Source organism: Gadus chalcogrammus, chromosome 1 (genome assembly GCF_026213295.1).
Source record: "Gadus chalcogrammus isolate NIFS_2021 chromosome 1, NIFS_Gcha_1.0, whole genome shotgun sequence".
Taxonomy (NCBI): Eukaryota; Metazoa; Chordata; class Actinopteri; order Gadiformes; family Gadidae; genus Gadus; species Gadus chalcogrammus.
Window position 1 is genome coordinate 15,989,199 of NC_079412.1, and position 23,744 is coordinate 16,012,942.

General features: G+C 43.7%; 1 protein-coding gene across 1 annotated transcript; it reads right to left on the reverse strand.

Moving 5' to 3' along the window:
- Positions 1–352: 352 nt before the first annotated feature.
- On the reverse strand, positions 353–12,200 carry LOC130383975 (solute carrier family 12 member 5-like). Its single transcript, XM_056591923.1, has 22 exons — positions 12,142–12,200; positions 11,509–11,639; positions 10,909–11,156; positions 10,233–10,444; positions 9,004–9,171; positions 8,657–8,755; positions 8,077–8,134; positions 7,738–7,912; positions 7,484–7,602; positions 7,247–7,345; positions 6,855–6,974; positions 6,233–6,337; positions 5,637–5,805; positions 5,344–5,539; positions 4,244–4,413; positions 3,695–3,826; positions 3,328–3,435; positions 3,061–3,177; positions 2,511–2,698; positions 2,273–2,287; positions 2,023–2,156; positions 353–1,744 (listed from the first exon to the last, which is right to left on the reverse strand). The coding sequence occupies exons 1-22, from the start codon at positions 12,191–12,193 to the stop codon at positions 1,653–1,655; spliced, it is 2,907 nt and encodes a 968-aa protein (XP_056447898.1). The 5' UTR covers positions 12,194–12,200; the 3' UTR covers positions 353–1,652.
- Between the last annotated feature and the right edge of the window lie 11,544 nt (positions 12,201–23,744).

The following is a 23,744-nucleotide window of genomic DNA, read 5'->3' on the forward strand; positions in this document are numbered from 1 at the left end:
ACACACATGCACACACAGAAACAGACGCATATGCACACACAGACACATACGCACGCACGCACACACACACACACACACACACACACACACACACACACACACACACACACACACACACACACACACACACACACACACACACACACACACACACACACACACACACACACACACACTTTATGTAACTTATTTCTTTGAAGGCCTAAGTCATTTGCCTGAACGCAAATTACCGATCTATAAATATATGAGTAGAACATATATTTGAATACATTGTGTGGCTCCCAGTGACAAAAATATCCTCTCAGTCAAAAAACAAAGGAGAAGCCAGAGGTCTAATACAATTGCCCAACTTTATTCAACATACTTTATGGTGAAGCAAATGTGTCTTGGATAATATGCGCGATTGTAATTCCAGACTCATGAATGCACTCTTTGTTGCATGGTAAGCAAACCCTCAAAAGACTTTCTTGGATGATAGAGCTGGGGTTATTGATATTTATTATAAGGCCACTGGGCCAAGTTTAAACTTTTCATTTGTAATGCATACTTTTCACATGTTGGCTTAATAATACAATAGAATCAAGCATAAAATAAAGCACATAAAAGGTGTAGTCTTATTTAAACTCAATAAGGTGTCTATCATTTTTATGCTTTGCAAAGTTATATCTTTCATACAGTTATTAAGTACTCAAATTCATTATTATATTCTCCATCTCTTATTATACAAATTCACAGATTTCCATTTGAATGAAAAAATAGGCTACATACAACAGAAGTTATAAGTGGAACCAGGTTAGGCAGAGTAATAATATAATTTTGCCTGATCCATCAAAGTCACGATGTAATCAAAAGTGAATACAATACAATGAGTGTAATAATCCCCAATGATTATTAATCCTCTATGTAATTTAATTATCATTTAATTCACTAACAATGTATTGAAAATGATTCAGCCTTTGTGCTCATCTCTTATATGTTATATTAATATGATGCCTGAAAACAATAATAAACCTAATACTAAGACCCTACTTTTCATACTATGAACATGACAAGGAAAGACCATGAAGAAGCCACAATTAAATAATTATGTGAATAAAATAAATAGCACAAATACCACAACAAATGAAGAGTAGTATAAAAACAAAAATAACTTTTCTTTTCTCAATGACTCTCAAACATCAAACTCTAACACTAACCAAATGCATAAATACACCATCAAGATAAAATTTGAAGCACCCTTTTAGTCAGGTTCCCACAATACCAGGGTAAATCATATGTAAGGATTTAGACTCATTTGAGAGCTTTCACAAGTTCCCACCGGCTACATAGTTTGAAACAATACAGCTTATCTTCTATCATGATTGATTGTTCATTGTGATATTATCGTATAACATGGGGGAGTGGGCCTAGCTAAGGGAACTAGGTGCGTAGTATCAAAAGAGAGGTGAGTTTCACCACACCAGAGGTTAATGGCTGCGGGGCGAGCTGGAGTCAGCGGGGTTATGAGCAGAGAGAGGATGGCACAGGATGACAAGCAGGGCTGCTCTGCATTGATATGTAATGAATGGGTCACAGTGGAGGGTACAAGTCAATATAGTGCAAAGGAAATCTAGAAACTGTGCAGATGAAAGTGCCGTTCAAAGATTGTCTCTTTAGGAATAGATGGTGATGACCTCTCGGCCGCCTCCACGCACCAGGAGGACCCGATTCAGGCCCTCGGTGAGGACCTCCAGGAACTCCATGTCTGGGATCCCGGGAGTCAAGGAGTGGAATCAGCCACTTGGATAGTAACCTTATTAAATTGACATTAATATTCACCCCTTTGGCAGACACTTTGATCCAAAGTGACTTCCAAGTAAGGGCTGAGCCTGAGGACAATCAAAGCAAACCTTTGTCCAACTTCACATCAACCGACTTTCCAAGTCATTATTCTGACCGTACACAACATAAATCCCAGCTGCTTCAGTGCCTGCAGTGCTCTGGTTTGTGCTGATCATGGTGAAGTGCTGACACAAAGGATACAGTTCTCATCGCCCATGCGGTTCTTGGGGGGCCCCGGCATGTTGAGCAGGACCAGCTTGGCCTCCTTGGACTTCTTTAGGATCACCTCATTGAGCCTCAGCGCTGTGTGCATGCGCCTCAAGTTGAACTGGTTTCTGGGGAGGGGAGGAGCCAAAGAAAGTCAATAGAGTGGGACAAGGCAGTTGTCTATACATCTAAAATGCTCTAAATGTTGTGATTCACATTCTTAAAGAGTGTGGTCCATACTTACAGATGCTCCCATTCGCTGCAGCATGGCAAAAGAAGGATAATCATGAATGATTCATATGGAAGACATGGCAAGAATAGGGTGTATTGTACTACTTGTACACCTGAAAAGCAGTTTGGTAAACACAAAAATTGACATGGATTAATGTTATTGATCATGTTAATGGTTATTGATCCACTGTAACCACTACTGCCTAGGTGCGTCAGTATCGCTAGGCTGATGTTCATGAACGCTCACTCACGGTTTCATATTGAAGAGATCTTTCCCCGCCTCTGGTTTTCCTGCTGAGGCTTGGCTCTGGTCCTTTGCTCCACCTTTGTCTGTCCATGTCCTCTGCACTTCACAGTCTGGGCTTGCAGTACCCCCTCCAGGTGTGTTGTGGGACATGTGGCCCGTAGGGGCAGAGTTCTTGGTGAGGGTCAGATGTATCTGTGTGGGATTGGAGACAGCCTCGGTCTAAGACAATGCAGTGGACAAGGTTGGCAGAGGGGCTGAGAGAGAGTGTCTCACACACACACACACACACACACACACACACACACACACACACACACACACACACACACACACACACACACACACACACACACACACACACACACACACACACACACACACACAGACACACAAACACGGATACACACAAATGGTATCCTCAAAGAATGGGAATGTAAGAAAAGCTGGCGTAGAAGGGTTAAGCAAGAGATCATTGATGTTTTGGATTGATGAGGTGGAGTTCAGAGTACGGTGGAGGGGGATCATGTTCAGTACATCGGTATGATTTGATGTACCTCCTCCTCTGGTCTTTCTGCCACGCTGGCCCCCTCCTCTCCGATCTGTGGAACACGCAGACTCGTGGGATTCTTGCGACGGATGGACCCTCGGGAGACGTCTGTGATGCTCTGGATCTGTTGTGACCAAAAACCATCAGGCACCACTGGTGGTGTAACACAACGTTCATAGTAGCGTCAATGCTATTAAACCCTTATGAGTGACCTTTAATCCAAATATTGTGGAGTCAACATTTTGTCAGGACATATTACGGATGAAGACCAAACCTCTCTCTCCTTCTCGTTCTTGGTCAGATGCATCTGTTTGAGGATCTGTGTGCGCTGCTCCATCACCAGAGTCTTCTCGTAGGTGTAGGCGGAGACGTCGCTGTCATGCTTTAAAGGGAAAAGATGATCACATCCAAGTTAAGGACAATCCATAAGAAAATACAAATTTGAATGCGTATGGAACGCCTACACCCAAATGATAACATTATCCACTGAAAATACATATATCTGCACATACCTATATGTAGAGTATATAATATACCGGTAGGTACTTTTACTGTCAAGTCTACATCCACACATGTGATGGAAACATGCAGGGGTGTGATCTCCTCCGAAACCTTAGAGTATGATCCATGCTGTGCCTCACCATCTCCACGACCTCCACTGCAGCGTCGATGCGGAGGTGATAGAGGAAGGTGATGAGGTCTTTCTTCATCTGGATACTGTTGTCGTCCATCTGGGCCACCGTGAAAATGCGCATCTTGCATTTCCTCCACACCTGTCACCCCAAAGCAGGAAATAGTACAGAATACTTTGACTCAATTATTCGATGGGTTTGCTTGGTAGAATTATTGCCTTGTTACTATTTTACCTGTTCTTGCATAAGCACAGCTTTACTAGTTTGTTCATAGTTAATGTTTGACCTGATCTTTACAGCTTTACCTGGTAATTGTTTTACATAAGTGCAGAAGTACCACTTTACCTGTCTTTATATAGTCACTGCCACCACACACAGACAACCCCATCAAAACACAAGTGATAGGGTTAGTCACAACAGAACATACACATGAAGCACACGACAACGCTGCACTCATTATGGCAAGATCACCCACAAGGTGCACTGCACAGACATAAATGCATCAATGAATAAATATACAGTAAGCCTGTGCGTGTGCAGACTATATCAACAGCCCACCTTGTGCTGGCGCAGCAGGAAGGGCAGCAGCATCAGCATGCCTCCGTCGTGGACGATCCACCAGACGTCGATGTGGCCCTCGGTGAAGCGCTCCCCGTTGGATGGGTAGCTGGCGATGTTCTTAGGAACCAACAACGCCAGACTTGCGATGGTCGTCTCTCTCACCACCTCTGGAAAGAGAAGACAGAGTTGACTCGGTTATGAAAGAGAGCATTTTGGATTATGTTCTTAGTATGAGGGAAAGGGGAGACGGCCCTTCATTTGAAACACAGATGTGTATTTGTATATTGGTCCCTAAGGATCTTTTATTGAAGCCTGGTGAGACCATCCTGCTCTGCTGTGTGATATGAAGAGTACCTCTCTGTGATTCACTCTGCCTTCAATAATGGACAGACTTATTGGTGCTAAGGGGAGGGACCTTCAGTACATGACAAAAGCAGGGTGCGCCACAGCCAGTTAAGAAAACTGGTAAGCCCCAAAAAAGTCTAGAAATTAATGGAACAATCAAAACTTTCACTGCAATGTATTGTGTATGTGACAAATAAAATCTGAATCTGAATCTGAATCTGAAAACTGAATAAAGGTCTTGGAATAACAATGTGAAAAGATCATCAGAAATGAGTGAGAAGGCCTTTATCAGATAATAAGGTGTTGTTTCATTACTTTTAACCGGATACGGTAAGAGCGAAGGGAACAAGTGCGTCACCTAGTTATTTAAACTGACGGGCTTGGGTTTCTTAAGCAACGTAAGGCCGCACTATATTTGGAAATCAACCACAGGTGATGCAGGGCCAGGCTGATATCCAATGCGAAACTCAAACCTGAATAGCCCATATGGCCTCACGAGGCAAGTTATATTACTTCCCTTAAAAGTAGGTCAGTCTAGTGCATTCCAGGGCATTGACATATCAGCACTATCATATCTCACTTCTCTGCTAGTCTGGAAAGGGCCTACTGTTGGCAACGATAAGAAATTAAACAAAGCCGGATGGCGTAAACCTCTATTAACTGCCAAGCAGACTTTATTGATTGAACTTCAACGGGCGCTGTTGCACTGCATGCAACAGCACATGCACCCTGGATAAGAAAAAAAGCTTTACCAACAAAGTCCTTAAGTCGAAGGTGACTGTCAGGATGCTTCCAGTTTTGCGGCCAGCTGACCAGAATGGTATTATGTTTCAGGCCTCCCAGTCCGCCCACTTGCACCAGGTGGGACGTCCCATCTCTCAGGTTGGATGAGATGACCACCTGAGAGAAGCCTTTCACTCGCTCCGTCTCCATCAGCCTGCGCAGAGACTGGAGGGAGCGCATCGGGAGAATGAAACTCTCATTATGACTCATGAATGCAAGACCCCTCCTCAACAGCCACGCCTACACTACACAAAGCACTCACCTGGTCGGCTCGCTGGGCATCAGCGTAGTTATTGAGGAAGGTTCCCACCACGTTGGTGCCAACGATGGTCAGGCCTTTGCCCGCCTTCAGCTGATTGGTCAGAGACAGTATGCGGGGTTGCTCTACGTTCTGTTCAGCATCCACACTCACCAGGACCAGGATCTGTGGTCTGATGGACACCAGGAACACAGTGGCAGAAGGATGAATACATATGATGAGTACATAATGGTCATTTCCAACAAGCATCCGTCCATCGATCTGTCCATCTGTGGATTAATCCATTATTTCATCCCTCCATCCATTTCCCAGCGGACCCTCTAGTTTCATCTGGATGTCAGTCCATTGCATGGACAACCACGCTAACTGACTGTCTTAAGGTCCATTCAGGGTCTCTAATGAGCCGGCCCTGCATGTCTTTACGGATTAGAAGTAACAAGAGCGAGGAAAACACATTCAAACATTCAAACAGAAGCAGGGTTTAGCAATAGATCGACCGATGTTTCATTGAAACATCAGTGCAAGCGGCCGGCGGTGGGAGCAATCTGAAGATGAAACCCTGTTTCCATGGCGATGTGTGAGGGCTCCAGGGGGCTGACCTCCAGTTCTTGGTGTGCGGCGGACCCTCCTCCAGCCTCATGAGGGCGAAGCGGGCGGCGCTGAGAGAGATTCCCCGGATGCCGTCCCCCCATTCCTTCTCCGCCCTGCGGGGGACAGGACGTTCAGAACAGCAGGAGGCTCACTCGGTTACATACGGTGAGGGTTCTCCATACAAGGTGGGGGACAGGGGTCTGTGTGGCTTTATTCTTCACTACTCAAAGAAAAACAACAGCTCCAGATGGATGGTATTTTGGTTGTTTTATTTGGTCACTACCGTTAAACTACCTAATAAAATTATCTGCGAAAACAGGATGAGAAGCTTTATGGGGACGGTTTTGGTTTTGGCTGTTTTATTTGCTCACTAACGATAAACTATCAAATAAAATAAACTCAGACAACATGAGGAGAAGCTCCAGAGGGTAGATATTTCTTTGTTATATTTGTTCACTAGATTTAAACTACCGAATAAAATGAACTCGTAAAACATTAGGAAAAATTAGAGGAAACTAAAGAGTAAGGCGTGTTCTGTTGGTTGACAAGACAAATATGGTACTGGAAAAGCAAATGGAGTAGTGTATGAATGACTGAGAACTACTATAGTTAAACAAATGAATCACTTACCCACAGAACTCAATGTATTTGTAGATGCAGGTTGCAATCCCCATGGCAATAATGGCATAGTGCCAGGAGCAGATGAACATCAGTGACAGACACAAGGTCATACCCAGGAAGGACAGAGCCCTGAGGGGATGAGGAGAACATCACATGCTTGTCTGCTCCTAGATGTTTGGGCTAGCCGTGACATTAGCCACATCTCACCAAAAGGCAGCTACATATTTAATGTTACGCTGTTGAACCAATGCCATAGAGGTAGGTCAGTTACAATTAAAACCTTAATTCAGGTTGTTTTGGGATTAAGGCTAAGTAAGGCGAAGCACTTTGCAATTTGGATAAATGCTACAAAAACGAGGATTGTCTATTAAAACCCTTTAGTCGTTCCATCCTCCTCCTACCAGTGGTAGAACTTGAAGCGAGGCCTCCAGTTGGGCGTCCTCAGCAGAGTCTGCAGGGCACAGGCCAGGTTCACAAACATGTAGCACATCAAGAAGAACCTAGAGCAAGAGACAAAGACAAGGAGAGGCAGAGAGACAGCATTAACACATAAAAACAGACAAAACAAAAGGACTATTATTGCATGGAGTGCTTGAGAAACGTGAACGGGACATGTGTTGTGTGTCAGGCAGGCGTACATGGAGAGGATGGGGGCCACTGCATCCAGGGAGGCGATGATGATGCCGATCTCACAGATGCCAGCTGTGAGGAGGAGGGCCCATGTGGGCTCTCCGTTGGCCTTCCCATGACCGAACACCTGCAGTGACACAGGAAACAGTTCACACATGGGAGCCTCGACGCACACACACACACACAGACGCGCACACACACTTCCTGTTTATGATTTGTATCTCTGTATTTTGAAGTGTTTCAACGCGATGCGTGAGCCTACTCTCAGGAAGGGGATGATGCCGTCCCGGGAGATGGCCTGCAGCAGGCGGGGGGCCCCAGTCAGGCTCTGAAGGCCCGCCCCGCAGGTGGAGAAGAAGGAGCCAATCACGATGACCCAGGGGGACGGCCAGGCCAGCGTTCCGATCACCAGGTTGCCGTTCACCCCTTCCCCAAACCTGGGCACAGGGCCGAGGCAAAGGGCCGGGTCTGACTCAATCTGATCCCATTATAAACGGTTGGTTGTTGGCTGTGTCATGCAGACGATCTTATTGGGTAGCATTTGTTTTGTCATAGAAAAGATCCAAGGTGTTGATTGCTGGAGTAACGGTCGTAGACTCACTTATCTCTGAGGACCACCCCTTCAATGCAGGCCCCAAATAGTATGACAGAGGACATGTCTAAAGTCAACTGTTAAGAATGGCTTTTATGCAACGTGTCCACACATGCGCACACATGCGCACACACGCGCATACACAGACACACACACACACACACACACACACACACACACACACACACACACACACACACACACACACACACACACACACACACACACACACACACACACACACACACACACACACACACACACAGTCAGATGTCTTCCATACTAGAGGGAATTTTGTGTTGACCTTGAATCTGTGATTTCTTACAAACACACAAGCAGATGTCTTTACACTCAAGGGATGTTTGTGTTTAGCCAGACTCTGTGAATGATACAAAAAGACATTCAGATGAGCTCTTTTATACTCAAGGGATGTTTGTGTTTAGTCAGACACTGTGAATGATACAAACACACATTCAGATGAGCTCTTTAATTCTCAAGGGACGTTTGTGCTTAACTATACTCAGTCAATGATACAAACACACATTCATATGTCTTTATTACTCAAGGGGTGCCAGACTTTGAAGGATACACACGATGGACGTGGTGCTGATGGCAGCGATAGTGCCGATAGGGATGGACTTCTGGGCGTCACGCAGGTCCCCAGAGCGGTTAGAGCCTGCCATGATACCTGCACAGAAGAAGACATATACATCCACTATTGGCCTTTCTACTCCTGGCCAAAACAGCCTTTCCTGAGCTCCAGGCATCCTCTCCGTTATCTCTAAGTGTCCCTTGTCACAGATGGTCAATAGTAAGGCAAAGTGGGAAGAATGGACGAGTCCTCATTCTACAGCTAATTCCACGACCACGTCTGTTACAAGGATGTGTGGATATGTATGTGGTGTGTGTATGATGGATGGATATGTATGTGCTGACCTGTGACAGAAGGGAAGTAGATCCCGACCAGCAGGGTGAAGAAGCTGGTGATGTCGGACATGACGTAGCGGTTGGACGTCGGCGACGGGCCCTCCTCGTCCGCCACCGACGCCAGGCCTCTCTTCTCCAGTATCACTCCCTTCTCCAGGTAGTAGCCAAACAGGTTCTCTGAGGGACACACGGACACAGAGTCAGAGGGTTAGGGAAAAGGAAAACAAACAAAGCAAGGGGCCTTTCTTAATACCAAGTATGCCAAGTTCGGACTTGCGTACTGTGTACGCAAGTCCGGGGAAGCTGTGAAATGTTGTGGCTGTAGTCGTTGGTGAATGAATGACAACGCTCAACATCAGAAACTTTAAAATTTGAAAAAAACCGCAAACAAATTTATTAGAAATATAACTAATTGTCAATTTTCTCCTTTGCCATTGCTGCTGGTTGTTTCAGCATGCATTCTGGGATACTTGGCTATCAAAGGCGGAATATTTGAAGTGTACTTGGCAAGAGTCAGACTTTTGAGTGTAACAGTACTTGTGCTGCGACTGATGATGTTTCATAAGTCCACAAGAACACAAGTGCAGACCAGAAGGCTGATTGAGAAAGGGCTTAGGAGAGAGTTAGCCATGTCTATCTTTGAGATGAAACAAAATCCATCCCGAAAACAACTTAGTATTCACAGTAACACAGTAGTCATATGCCCCCCCATGGAGATAAACAAATTGTAATATAGTTTATACTATATGATATAATATTATTACATCAAATATTATAAATATTATATACTATAGAATAATATAGTCTGGGGTTTGTGGACAACGTACCAGTGAATCGCCATACAAGTACTTTACAAAATATCTTATCATGAATACCAAAGTGTTATACTGCTTTGTTTATTTACGGTCACACAAAATCCTCTTTGGCAGCAGTGACACAACGGAGAATCTTTGAAGAACGTTATTGTTAATGTAAGATTTAGTGAGGCCAGGAGAGAAAGCTGTGATGGCCTCTGCCTCTTCTGACATCACAAGTGGGCTTGACCACCTAGACGTACGCTGGATAGATCAGTCTTCCAGCTTACCCAGTGGACTGCAGCAAACGTTGCTCATCTATTCGTTATACTTCTAGGTGGACACGCCTATTTGTGATGTCAGAAGAGGCAGATCTTCAAAACGGCTTGTAACGGCTAATAACACTCACGTTTACAGTTTTATTAGCTTGGGGCCCCTGCGTACCTGCTAGGATGCCACTGGTGACCCCTGGGATGCCCTGGATCTCCGTGACGTTGTTGTTGCTGAAGTACTCGTCGCAGGTGGCATTGAGGGTGTCCGAGTCGCAGAAAGTCCTCCACAGCTGGGTGGGGACCGTGTCGTTGTCTAACTCTACCGTCTTGGCGCACACGTCGTAGGCCTTAGTCAGCAGCGTCCGGTTCCCCAGGATACAGACTCTGGGAGGGCGGGTCCACGCAGGCCGTTGGTTAGTATGGTGGAAACCAGTTCGTTCATTTTCCATTATTGCAGATTTCAATTTATGTGATTCAATTCATGCCGTTCAATTCAATGAAATTGTGAATAAAATGTTTGTCATGTGTCACATATTATTCTACCTCTACTAATACTATGCTATTACTACTAGTTATAATACTATTAGTACTACTACTACTGCTACTACTACATATTTATGCATTATATAATAATGTTAGACATATTAATTAATTACTTCATTAATGATATTAAAGAACTACTTTACTAATTCACACGTACTCTGGCTGGTTTTTCGAAATTGCCAACCCCAATTTTAATAATTTAAATATTTATAATAATAATCATATTAAAATCCAAAAAACGACAACAAATCAAAGATGGCCGTCATGGCGCACATGAACAATGAAGGAAACGTTGTCAAGCTTACGGGAAGACGGGGGGGTCGATGGCGGTCTTGATGACCCCGGCGTACACGGCCAGGATGGAGAAGATGACGCAGGCCAGGAAGAGCAGCGCCAGCTTGTTGACGTACTTGACCCCGACGAACACCACCAGGGCCATGAGGCCCAGCACCAGGCTGCCGTACACCCGCATGTTGTTCAGCAGTGCCGCCTCCGCCTCCGGCCCCTCCAGGCCCTCCATCTTAAAGATGGCCGCCTGAGGAACGATGTAGATCTACAGGGAGGAGGAGGAGGAGGAGGAGGAGGAGGAGGAGGAGGAGGAGGAGGAGGAGGAGGAGGAGGAGGAGGAGGAAGGAGGAGGAGGAAGGAGGAAAGAGTTTGGAATTTGATTGTGATTATTTAATTGTCTTAATGATATATACATTTATTGTACATATACACAAATAGATGATTGTTGCATATATTGGTTACGATGAAAAACGATTGTGTTGGTTACGATAAAAATGTATGCAGCAAAACAACTTATAATTAATTTAATTTAATTTAAATGATGCATGTTATTTGATTGGTCAAACTTCAGAACAAAGCTGAAATATTCTGAACATGTAAAATGTTATCCATCTTACCAGTAGGATTTCAATACAGCCCAGAATATACATGGCGCCCGCGAAAGTAGTGCCCAGGTAGAAACAGATTCCCACTGCACCACCAAACTCAGGACCCAAGGAGCGCGAGATCATGTAATATGAGCCACCAGCTGTGGGACACAAACACATACAACTTTAGGTTCACTTACAAGCAAACACACACACACAACCACACACACGCACACACAGACATAGACACAAACACACACACACAACCAAACAGACACAGACACAAACACATGAAGACACACACAGATGCACATACACAAAAACACACACATACACACACAAACACACACACACACACATAAACAAACAGAGATAGACTAGCATGAATGCAAATACACACAAACACACACACACACACACACACACACACACACACACACACACACACACACACACACACACACACACACACACACACACACACACAAACCCCCCCCCACACACACACAAACACACACACACACACACGCACGCACACACACACACACACACACACACACACACACACACACACACACACACACACACACACACACACACACACACACACACACACACACACACACACACACACACACACACACACACACATAAACCACTCACCTGGCACCACTCCATTGGTTGCGATTGCGCTCATGGAGATGGCTGTCAGCATGGTCTGTGAGAGAGATTGTTTAGTCTTATCCTGAAGCCACTCAGCCCCAACAATCCATCAGGACTCGTTTATTCATCTTCTTTCATCTCAAATAAACCAATATGTGGGGAAAGAATACCATTATATTACTCCTCAATAAGCAAGCTCTATTCAGGCTTGTTTGTACTTGCAGAAATAAACTAGGGTCTTGAATAGGTATACGATACAACATCAAAGTTCAGTCAGGCAGCAGGTAATGAGAGGCAGAGATATGTCATCCTTGAGCCTTGAACATAGCATCCCCAAAAACAAACAAACAAACATATGTACTTTATGTAACCTCGGCCTGTGGGTTGAGTATGACAAAGTAAACATTTCAACATGTAACGGCTATGAGTTCAACTGGCAGCAATGGAAGGGATGATGACCACGAATGTGAGCCTGCGGCAGACAGACATGTGCGTGACGTGTTGATGCCTCTAGAGTGACGTGTCTGCAGCTGTGTCGATCAACACAAGTAATCCAGTTAATATTATCCCACAGCTCGGCTATCCTTGGCACAAGGGCTTAGAGACGGTGCTAACTGACTCTCTAATCGCCCATTTAAAGAGGTGATCCATTCGTCCGTGAGGCGGGTGGATGAGAGCCCTATCTTGGTTTTATATGGCCGGCCCCACGCTGGGAGGATGATCAGATGTGACCGCTGCATGCCCGGGATTCTCAGGGACAGAGACAACATATATCCCTCCACCTACAGCCGGAGGACCGCTAGGTATTATTATTATTACTAAGAGGTGCTCAGTGAGGCTTCATAGCAACAGAAGCCAGAACACAAGCAGGGCGGACTGTGTGTGAACTTTGTTGTGCATGAGTTAATAAAATGTCCTTTCCCCAAACTGAATTAATGAGCACATAAAATAAATCCAGTCAAGGGGCACTCATCATGCCATGTGTGATTTTGAAGCCTTCGTTGGGTGCCATTATTTTATCTGCTAGTATTTTTCCTGACATCAAACCAGGAAGACGGATAGCAGGATGGAAGGAAGGACGGTTAGACGGATGGACAAAACGTCCATCTGTTGAGTTCTTGGATCTGATCTTGCCAATTCTTGTATGTTTATTAATCGTGTTCCTGGTTACTGTAATAAGCACCATGAACGGCTGCCATTCCATCAAGTTCCCTGCCTTCCCAAGAGGGATGGACTGCTTCTATTGGTTCTATTCATCCTATTAACAGGAGCATTCATAAGTAACAGTAGTGATCGTCAGTGACAGGGAGTAGTCCCCCACTCACTGTAGAGCAGCACATGAAGACGATGATGAAGGAGCCCAGGACGCCCCCGATGCCCACCATCCAGGTCATTCTGAGAAAGAGGATGACCCCAAAGATGTTCTGGATGCAGGGCAGGTACACGCCCATCAGAGTGCCCAATTGTGGTGCCTAGGGTGGAACACATACATGTGGAAATACTTCTATTAAACAAAAGTTTTAAATTAGTTTAGATTAAGACATTTAGATTTAAGATAAACCTCAACTGCATACAATGACATAAAATGACAAGGCAAGGCAAGACTGTAAAGTGATGGTATTTATTTTACATTAGGTTTATATGACAGTTATAGACAAACAAATGTTTCTGTTTATTCAACTTTTTTTTTTTTTCATGTCAGCCTTTGAATGCATTATATTGCCAAATAATCCCAAATGAACACAGAATTTCAAATCAATTTCAGAGACAGTCTGGCACAATGGGACAAAAGAGCAACCGAACACCAACATAGAACGTCCTCTGAACAATGTCAAGTGAAAGCACCTGTCTCTAACCCCAGCCAATCAGAAGCAGCTGCACTCACCTGCCACACCTGCATTAATCAATGTGCTTGTTTTCCTGGTATGATGCAGTTCCTAGGTTATTCTTTAATAACCATGGGTCATCCATTAATGGTTTATACTGGACGCTTGCGGCGTCCCACAAACAGACAGCAGAGTAATAAAGGGATCCCATGCCATATCTTCAAATGGGTCAAGACAATCTTATCACAGCATTACTGCTGTAAACCCAGAGTGAGAGTGGGCGATAGGGTAAGGTGTAGGGGCAGAGTCGGGGTCAAACGTCCGTCCATTCAGGACCCACAGCGGTCTTACCTTGATGGGTTTCTTGGAGGGGCGGGGGCCCTCTTCGTTGTTCTCTGCCTCCTCGTGCTCCTTGCTCCCGGTGGGCAGGTTGGAGTAGTTGGCCAGGCTGCTGAGCAGAGAGGCCACCATGGGGCTGGTGTCCATCTCGTCCTGGACACGCAGACGAAGGATCGGTCACATGGTCCGGTGGAGGCCAGGGAGTCATGGTGACCGGTGCGCCCTGCCTCACCACTCATCTCCACCGGGGCCTATTCTCTCCTCAATCATTACCCACCGTACCACTCATTCTAAGGATTCGACATGTTTGTATGTGTATACGTAAAGATCTATTTATATTTATACAGACATACACAGACATATAGGCATATGTCTGAATATAAATGTATACATGTATGCTTACTTATCTGGTATATAGATGGTTTTAAAATGTATGTAAAGTGTGTGCCATTGTTTTTATTATTAATATACAGTATATTAAGGTGGAACAACAAGAGGGCGTTTAACTGATGGATGGTTACCTCAAACAGAGCCATGTTCTTGCCATCGTATTGCTGGCTTTTCTCCATGTCACTGGCCATACTGCTGTTGATGAAGGGACTGCTCTCCTTAGGATTGCCATCTGCTGGAAGAGATGGGAACACTTGACTCTGCTTCTTTTTACAGACACAGTTCACATTGAGACAAATGAACTAAACCCATAAAATGGGTCCAGCTTGTGAGTTTATGTTTGGGATTTGATGATCCTCATCTGTGCTTTTAAATGAAATGGAGATTTTCTTTAGTGAACACACACACACACACACACACACACACACACACACACACACACACACACACACACACACACACCACACACACACACACACACACACACACACACACACACACACACACACACACACACACACACACACACACACACACACACACACACACACACACAAACACCCCTGGCCTCAAATTAACCATGGTGGATAAAGGCAAGTGGGGCCTGGCCAAACCCCACAATCGATTCCGTCCACACGCCAAAATAAGCTGCAACAACATAAACCTTGAGACCTCTTGCAGACCTTAAAAGCATAAATTAGGATAAACATTTACTAAACGACGGGGGACTACTGTGATTGGCACAAAGGCAGATTGTGAGGTTCTGTTCAAGGCAGAAACTGGCTATATATTTGGTACCACAAGGTGGGAGAAAAACTCTACTTTTCAACTGTTGAACAACACAACAAACACAGACAGTTGCAATCTGTTCCCTAGGTTACAGTGGGATCACACTAAACACCAATCTTAACAGCAAAATAAATGCAAACCAATTCCTCTCATGCAACATAATACTAACCATATAAAATAACTGTTACATGTAAATGTTCTGATGTTTGAAGTCGCACAAGGATTTGAGTATTAGTATAGTATTGTAGGTAAGGATTTTATGAAGCCATAATTTCTGCACAGAATTGAAAATATCTATGCTATCATAGATCTGTATTCTGAAGAAGCAGAACATATTTAGCTTCTTGTGGAGGGTGGTGTTAACGTTAAGACTGCCGTACTGCCTGAAGTGATGCAAATATAACCTCAAACTCCAGGGGCCCTATCTTGCATCCGCCAGTGACTTAATCACTGGCGCATGTGTCGTTGCTAGTTTGCTACTGGCGCAGAGCGTTCTTTTCCCTCCTGCGCCACGCGTTGGTAAAATTGGGAATGATCTTGCGCCCCAGGGGGCGGCTCGGCGAAAGGAGGAGGCGTGTTCTGGCGCAAACGTTCCCTGGTGCTATTTGCCGTTTCAGAAACCACTTGCGCCACAAACCAGGAAATACCTGGTTTAAAGTCAGTAGCGCGTTGTTCAGATGCTATTTTAAGGGCACATGCATAATGTTGCTTGTGCACCGCACATACACTTTGCTTCTCTCATCTACCTAGCCACACATTCTTGGTAAATTATTAGTTGAAGAACAGCTGATACAGCGGTAATAAGTAGTACTATTAAATCAATGCATCTGCAAACACCGTACAGCAAACACATATTTTCTTGACACAGACATCGTGTACATGCCCATAACTTTTAGGATTGATGAGTATTTGATCGTGAGAAATATACGTATATCATTAAATATCATTGAATAGAACCACATTAAATAGGACTCAGTATTTGAAGTTGTGGAAGAAAACCTTATTCCATGTGTGAATTAGGCCATATTATTTGTCCATAAACTGAGCCATTTGAAGTTTGAAGTTCATGTCTCATCGGAGACTGCAGACGCGCCGTCAAAATATCAACTCGTCAGATTCAAATGCGCTCATTGCTCTTAAAGGGGATGCAAGCTGGCACTCTCATTGGTTTGTTGCACGTTACGCCCAAACCACACCTACGGGTAATTAGGCTACTTCAGACCAACCCTTTTTAGATTTGCGCCGGGCGCAAGAGTCATTTTTCGCTCCGGTAAACTAGCGACATCGCCATTTGCTACTTCGCTACTTGCGCTTGGTGCTTCTCACTTGCGTTTCAGACCGTTAAAATAGGGCCCCAGATGTCAATATCTCTTTTTTGAGCAATCTCATAGCAGATAACATATCATAATATAAAACATTTAAGTGTATTCTTTATTTTTTTATGTGCCCAACAACCTGGATATTCGGTAATCCACTATCATTTTCAGAATCCTAACATAATTCCCCTTTCAGCTTTCGGCTAAGAGTAAATTCACTTTGAATATCGAATAATGTTTAGGTAGTGCTTTGTAGACGATATGTGTGTGTGTGTGTGTGTGTGGGTGTGTGTGTGTGTGTGTGTGTGTGTGTGTGTGTGTGTGTGTGTGTGTGTGTGTGTGTGTGTGTGTGCTTGCGCATACGTGTATGTCTGTGCTTGAGTGTGTGTGTGTGTGTGTGTGTGTGTGTGTGTGTGTGTGTGTGTGTGTGTGTGTGTGTGTGTGTGTGTGTTTGCATGAAATATACGTTGAATATTCTAGAGAGAGAGAGAGAGATTCAGAGGATTAGCTGAGCCAAATAAGCTCTGTGTGCACGGCTTCTGCGCTGACCTTTGCCTGCTGCCTGCCGGCCCATCGTGCACAGCTCCTCATGTCAGTGCCCTCCCACTTATGACGGGGCTGTCTGCCACTGCAGCTCCACATGTGACTTCTCGTCTACCGTCCATTGTGTAAAGATGCCCATAGGAGTTTAGCAATAAATCAACATTCATTAACATATCATCTAGAATGAAACACAGCAGCCACAGGAGGGAAATGTAATGCTTTCAACTACTGTACACAGACGTTAAGGTGGCGGGCATTGGTGTAAAGTTCATTAGCTCAACACCTTCCACACACTTCTCAAGTTTTACAAGGTTTGGCCCACATTTACAGAACCACTGATGCCTATTCTGAGGTTTGACAGCAGCGGTTAAATATTTAGGAGGACAAGCAACGGTTCATTGACTATTGGAATGGGCTCAAATCAATGAAAACAACCATATACCTTGGCTACTAGTGTGCTGGATAGGCCAGGTATTGTACAAATCTTTGTGGGATTTTATACGTATCCGTTACATATCTTTCACAGCCATGCCACTGAGGGAGTCTTTCTCCACAAATTCACCGAACCCAAATATTACATTCAAACAGATCAATGTTCACAATCATTACAGTCATAAGAGGCCCCAACAAAAAGTCTAAAAATAAAAGTCAGGAAGTCAAACTGAGACTCAATGAAACCAAGATTCAATAGACTTATTCAACTTAGAAATCCTCTAAGTCATTCTCCATTCTAATGCCCTGTAAGAGCTTCACTGTGACTGGTTCTGGCAGGACATGACATCATGCCTTGACCTTAGTGCTTGGTGTGTCTTGGCTCTTCCTTTGGAGCGACTCGTCCGTGGGTTCAAAGGAGATGAGCATTTGTCTGCTGGGATTAATGAAAGTCTTTGAAATGAAACGATCCATGGCAAATTGGCAGCTTCAAATAGTGGTTTGAAAACAGGAAACTAGTGAAATAGAAAATAATCAAGGAAAGAAAAGTACGCAACAACTCACAACACACACCAACACGCACACACAGGCACACACACACACAGGCACGATCACAGGAAGATAGGAGAAGTCTGATCTGTTGGGTCTCGGTGAGCAGATGAGCAGGAATGTGCAGTGGAGCAGACACAGGCACGGAGGATCAGGGCTCAGGATCAACATCGGGACACGAGGATAACACTGGTTAGCCGCTTAATAGCATTGTAAAGAATAGGTACACGCATCCAGATGAATCCTCCCCACGGCTACAGCAGCACAGCAAAGGCCTGGCTGTGACTTGGCCCAAACAACACAGATAAAGCAAGGGGCGGGCCGTTTGGGGCAGATTGTACCCTTGACGTGTCAGGGCTATTACAAAATGGACAGTTTATACTGGCTTTTAAAAGCTTAATAGGACAGGCTCAGGGAGATTATCCTACAGCTGCTGGAGGCCACTGAACCACCAAAAAATTATTGGATGGTGGATGGTGGGCAAACCAAAGCTCAACAGAACTCGCTTCCACCGCCCATAACGACTGAGGTCAGCCCTGCGCTGGAGGAGACCAGGTTAATAATCCAATGGAAGGCTGTTCCTTCACCATCCATCTCTACAGGAAAACCCTTCAGTGGTTGGCTTCACTTCGAGCTGCAGCACCAACCGCAAGAGGAATAAAACACAACACTCCCGCTGTGGTTCATACCTCTTATACCACTGATTACCAATAATTATTGGATATTGGTGGTTGTAAACCTGTAGGTTTATTTTTAAACATTCTTCCGTGGCGTTTTGATTATCTTGTGTTTGCGTTGTCAAGGAAACAACTTGTGAATAGTAAATGTTGGATTTGAAGTGTGCTGATTGATGTTTTCTGGAACTCAAATACTATGTTTACTTGTTGGTAAAACACCATAATATGTCTCCTTTAACAATGCTGTGGTATAAGGTTCTATAGTGCACAGGTTGCCTGCACTATTTCCACTCTTTTGAGATTCAACAACACATAATACTGTTCTAAATCCAGTTCACATTTCCATCATATCACAGAATCCAAAACAACCGTGGAGACTATATGGTGAACAATAATGCTGTCTAATTTTAACCTTTATTTCCTTGCTAGTCGTTGTTGTTGTAATAGTTAATTCTTCATAGGCTGCTGTACATTTTGCCTAAAAGTGATTGGCGTCATCCTTGTATTGTCATTGCCATTACCATGACCATTTCTTTCCATTTGAGGACATGCACTCAAATATGAAACAAAACAGTTTGCCATATTTTACATTGAATATGTTTTACTGATTATATTCCGTTGTTTAATGATCTCGACAAATACTTCACGGCTGTTCCTTCCTCACAGCATTTGTAATTCATGCTTTAATGAGGCTGTTCTCAGACAGAGAGAATGATGTTAATTAAATCAATACATGGGCTCTAAAACGCTGCATAAATCACACATGACCGATGATGAAGAGCACATGTAGCACTCCCATCCGTCCTGGAGATGTAGGACTTGAGATCACAAAAACAGACTGGGCTTGTTTCATCAACATGCTCTGTTAATTTAGTGCTCTGATCAAAGAACCCTTGGCTTCCCCCGGTTTCTGTATTGTCTTCTAGCAGATATTTGTCCTTACAGTCTTCCATCCTTCTTGAGGTCATGCAGACTTGTGAGTCCGGGGTTAAGCAGAAGTTTGACGGTTAATACACCTAAATGCTCTCGTCTGGGCCACAGATGTATTCATCATGTCTTTTGTTCTCTTTATCTTCTCTCTACTTGGCATTCAGTTGGGTGTCTCACTGTGAACAGCCATCCTTCCAGCTGAGATGAAACACATCTCGTTTTGAAAGCTATGCTATCCTTTTTTTGGACAGCGAAGACAGGTAATGAGAGGTCGGCAAAGACAAATGTGAGCCAGGAAAGACGAAAAAAAAAAGAAAGTCTCGCAAATCATATATTCAGCAGCTAGAGTTTGAGGGCAGAGGAGCTCCGTTCTGGATGAACGCAACGTTCCACTTTCTTTCGACCAATCATGTTGCGAGTGAGGGAAAATGATAATGTCTCTATTGAAAGCAACCATCAAATTTGTGATAGGGGGAAAATTCATCTCTGATCCAGAGAAGTATGGTACTAAAACGATTGCATCGTTTTCCCATTCTCTGGAACCCTCCTTGGCCAACTGCGAAAGCAAACTCTGGTGCCAGCACTGCTTAACGAAACGTTTGATTTAGAAGACAAGGGAAAACATCCTGTCCAGACACCTACGTCAATGTCAACACCTCTGGAGTATACTGTGTGTGTGAGAGAAAGAGTGTTCATAAACTGGTTGGTGGAGACTGTCAAAAACATAGGATTTATTTTTTTGTTTTATGTATTTGAGAATGGATACAGAATGTTTCAAAACTTTACATTTCTAACAAACTAGAGAGTTGTAAAAGTAAAGGCAGAATTTTATATTATTTGTCATTGTACAGCTAAAACTATAACTATTTAAAACTAAAATGGCATCTGGTAATTTTTTAATAATCCTGTGTTTTTTTCTTAATCCAGCTCCTCCCAAAGCGCCATGTTATGAAAGATTAGTGTTCTTCTTTTTGAGGCTTTGTTAATAATGCAAACCAGTACAGAAGGGAAATGAGGCAGCCTCTGCCCATTTCAAATATTAGAAAAAAGTATATATATATATTATATATATATATATATATATTATATATATATATGTATATATATATATATATATATATATATATATATATATATATATATATATATACAGTATATATATATATATATATATATATATATATATATAATATATATATTATGCAGTGCATTGCATCACAGACATTAGTTTGAACCCCTGTACTTTCTCTGCTCACATCATCACATCCTCCATCTTTGTCTGCCACAGGCCAATCTGGAAAAGTTTAAAACGTGAAGGCACATAAGAGAGAGAGTCATCAGCATGTTAACTCAACTGTGTCTGGCACCATTAAATAATGTGGACCAAAACGACATAATAAATATGTCAAGAACATGCTCCCAAATAACCTCGGGCAGTGGTGGTCTGAAACCAACCAAGTCATATAATCTTAGCTAAGCTGTTTATAGATGGACTACATTTTTACAAAGAGTGCTTTGGCACAAGAACTAAACAGACTGATGAAACACTAAAAGGGATTCATGACTCTTTCCTCAGTCCAAAGAACATCGTCACCATCTGAACTTGGTCTAAAGTTGAACATCTAACGGTGGCAACCTCACCAGGCTGCACACATGTGGAGAAGAACGCCAGGGGAGTGGAGAAGGAAACATTTAAGAAATGGGACACTGTCTGTGTCTTTGTGCAAATCCCACTAAACAAGGGCCTGCTGCCCAAAAAACCTCTCCCCGGGGTCATGGCAGACATGATTCCCGTGTTAAGAGTCAACACGGCTCTGAGTGGGAAAAGGGAAACGAAAGATCAAATCCAGGGACTGATCCAGCTTTGATCACAGCACACTGGAGCGCTACCAAGCCACGCTTATGACAGCCACAACTAATTAAAGAGATGGTCCCAGCAAATAGAGCGTCCGCACTTTGAAACTTGTGAACTTGAGAAGAAAGAACGAAACAAGTTATAAATGTCATAGTCTTATTATTCCTTCTTTGAAGTGATCATTTCCTTTCATACTATGACGTTATAAAATAGCTAAATATAACAGTGGACAACTGAGCGCTGTCTAATAGAGGAGAAGAGATGAGGAAGCAGGGATTGAATCATCTCAAATCTCAGACAACTGGGGTGAAAGAGAACAAGACGATTGAGTTAAGATAGAAGGATAAGAATATATAGAGTGTGCTCTATTTACTTAGCTACTTGTCCTCCTGGGAAAAGTAGCTGAACACACCAAAGCTAAAGCGAAGGGCGCATCTGAGGGCGCAAGCGTAAAGTGTGTCCAAGCATTCCGATGTTAATCAATGAGCACTCCCACACCACAGGTGTAGCTGGATCATGGGGTCTATTTAATGCCGCCTCTGTCTTCCTCTAGTCAATTGAAATGGCCTTGATGAGTGAGTTCACATGGAATTGAATATTCCCCCTGTGTGATGAAGAACGGAAGAAAGTTCAGCTTCTGTTTGTGCTCTGTAGCCGTGGTGTGTGGGGGGCTTTAGGCCATGCTTTGGCTCCAGGCTTTGACATGGAGAGGATTTGATCAAAGTTTAATTTAACAACTGACCCCTTATCCCTACGTCACGTGTACTGTTGCTCTGATTGGTTCTAGGTCTATCCAATTGCTGCCAGCGGCATTTTGTTCTGCGCCTGTTGATAACGGCCCTTGGAAATTGAAAAATAACCGAAAGGTTTGAGACTACTATACGCATTTGCGTATAATATATGTGAGGCTACAACTTAGGATCAGCATGTGAACGATGCAATAATGATATAGGTACAAACAGTATCAACATCAACTACCAGTCTCCACACATCATGGGCCCTCTAGTGCCTCAGAACTCTCACACTCCAAACCCTGCTTGTTTGATTGTAGCTGAGAGCGCTGTGCTGCCATGTGGTTCATATTTGATGTCGTTTAATCTTTGTATTTGAAACATTATCCTCTTTCTATAAATGCCCGTTATTGTTTTGGGTATGGATTATGCAGCGAGGTCATGTCGAAGTTGTTTCGAGATTTTTTCTCATCACAATGCATCACAACAGAGCAAAGCCGTAAATCAGAGAACTTCAGAGAAATTACTAGCAGGCCTTTAATATTAAAACCCCTTTATGATATTAAAAGCTTTGCCTTATATTATATAATGCATGTGTTCGTCTGCGATGACATAATCTCAGTCGCTCTACACAAGTTACATAAACACTGCTCGTTTTGTACTAGGACTGACAGCTCCGCACAGAAGCAAAACAGAACAACATGCTTGAGTGAGTTTGTGAGTGAAGTCATGAATTAAGCAAGGATACGTGTATTGTAGTAGTGGTAGTAAAACATAATGAATCAGACCTATAAGGGCGTTGTGTCTATAGCCCCAGCAGAAGTCTGGTTGGCATATCGGTCAGCGGTACACCAGTAGATTTGGGTTTTTATTAGAAACACATTTCCCTGAAACCGAACCACATGTCATCATAAAAATTGAAACCGTGAAAAGGTGGAAAGGGCTATGCCCTAGCGATTCCTCCCCTCTGTTCCTCGGTAGAATCAAGCAAATTGCTTCAGAATCGAGCACACCTGGAAGCAACAACAGCTGGCGAAGAGATTAGGGCTGATGGAGACACAGGGAGTCTGGGGGGTTAAAGGGCAGACAGACAAGAGTTGCTTTCATCCAATAACGTTGTCCCTTAAGGAGTTGTATGAAACGGGAAAAATGGTTATCCTGGGACTGAACAGCCCTTCATCATGGTTGATGAATAACATCGAGCAGCCATTGGTCAGAGGGGGGTC

Bases quoted from the DNA above. Each gene is read 5' to 3' on its own strand.
- LOC130383975 (XM_056591923.1), bottom strand. From the start codon at position 12,193: ATGCTGACAGCCATCTCCATGAGCGCAATCGCAACCAATGGAGTGGTG. The intron at 6,975-7,246 runs GTAGGAGGAGGA...TCATCCCCTCAG, and splicing joins CGCTTCAAGTTCTACCACTG to GGCTCTGTCCTTCCTGGGTA. The intron at 4,414-5,343 runs GTAAAGCTTTTT...TTCTCTTTCCAG, and splicing joins TCGACTTAAGGACTTTGTTG to AGGTGGTGAGAGAGACGACC.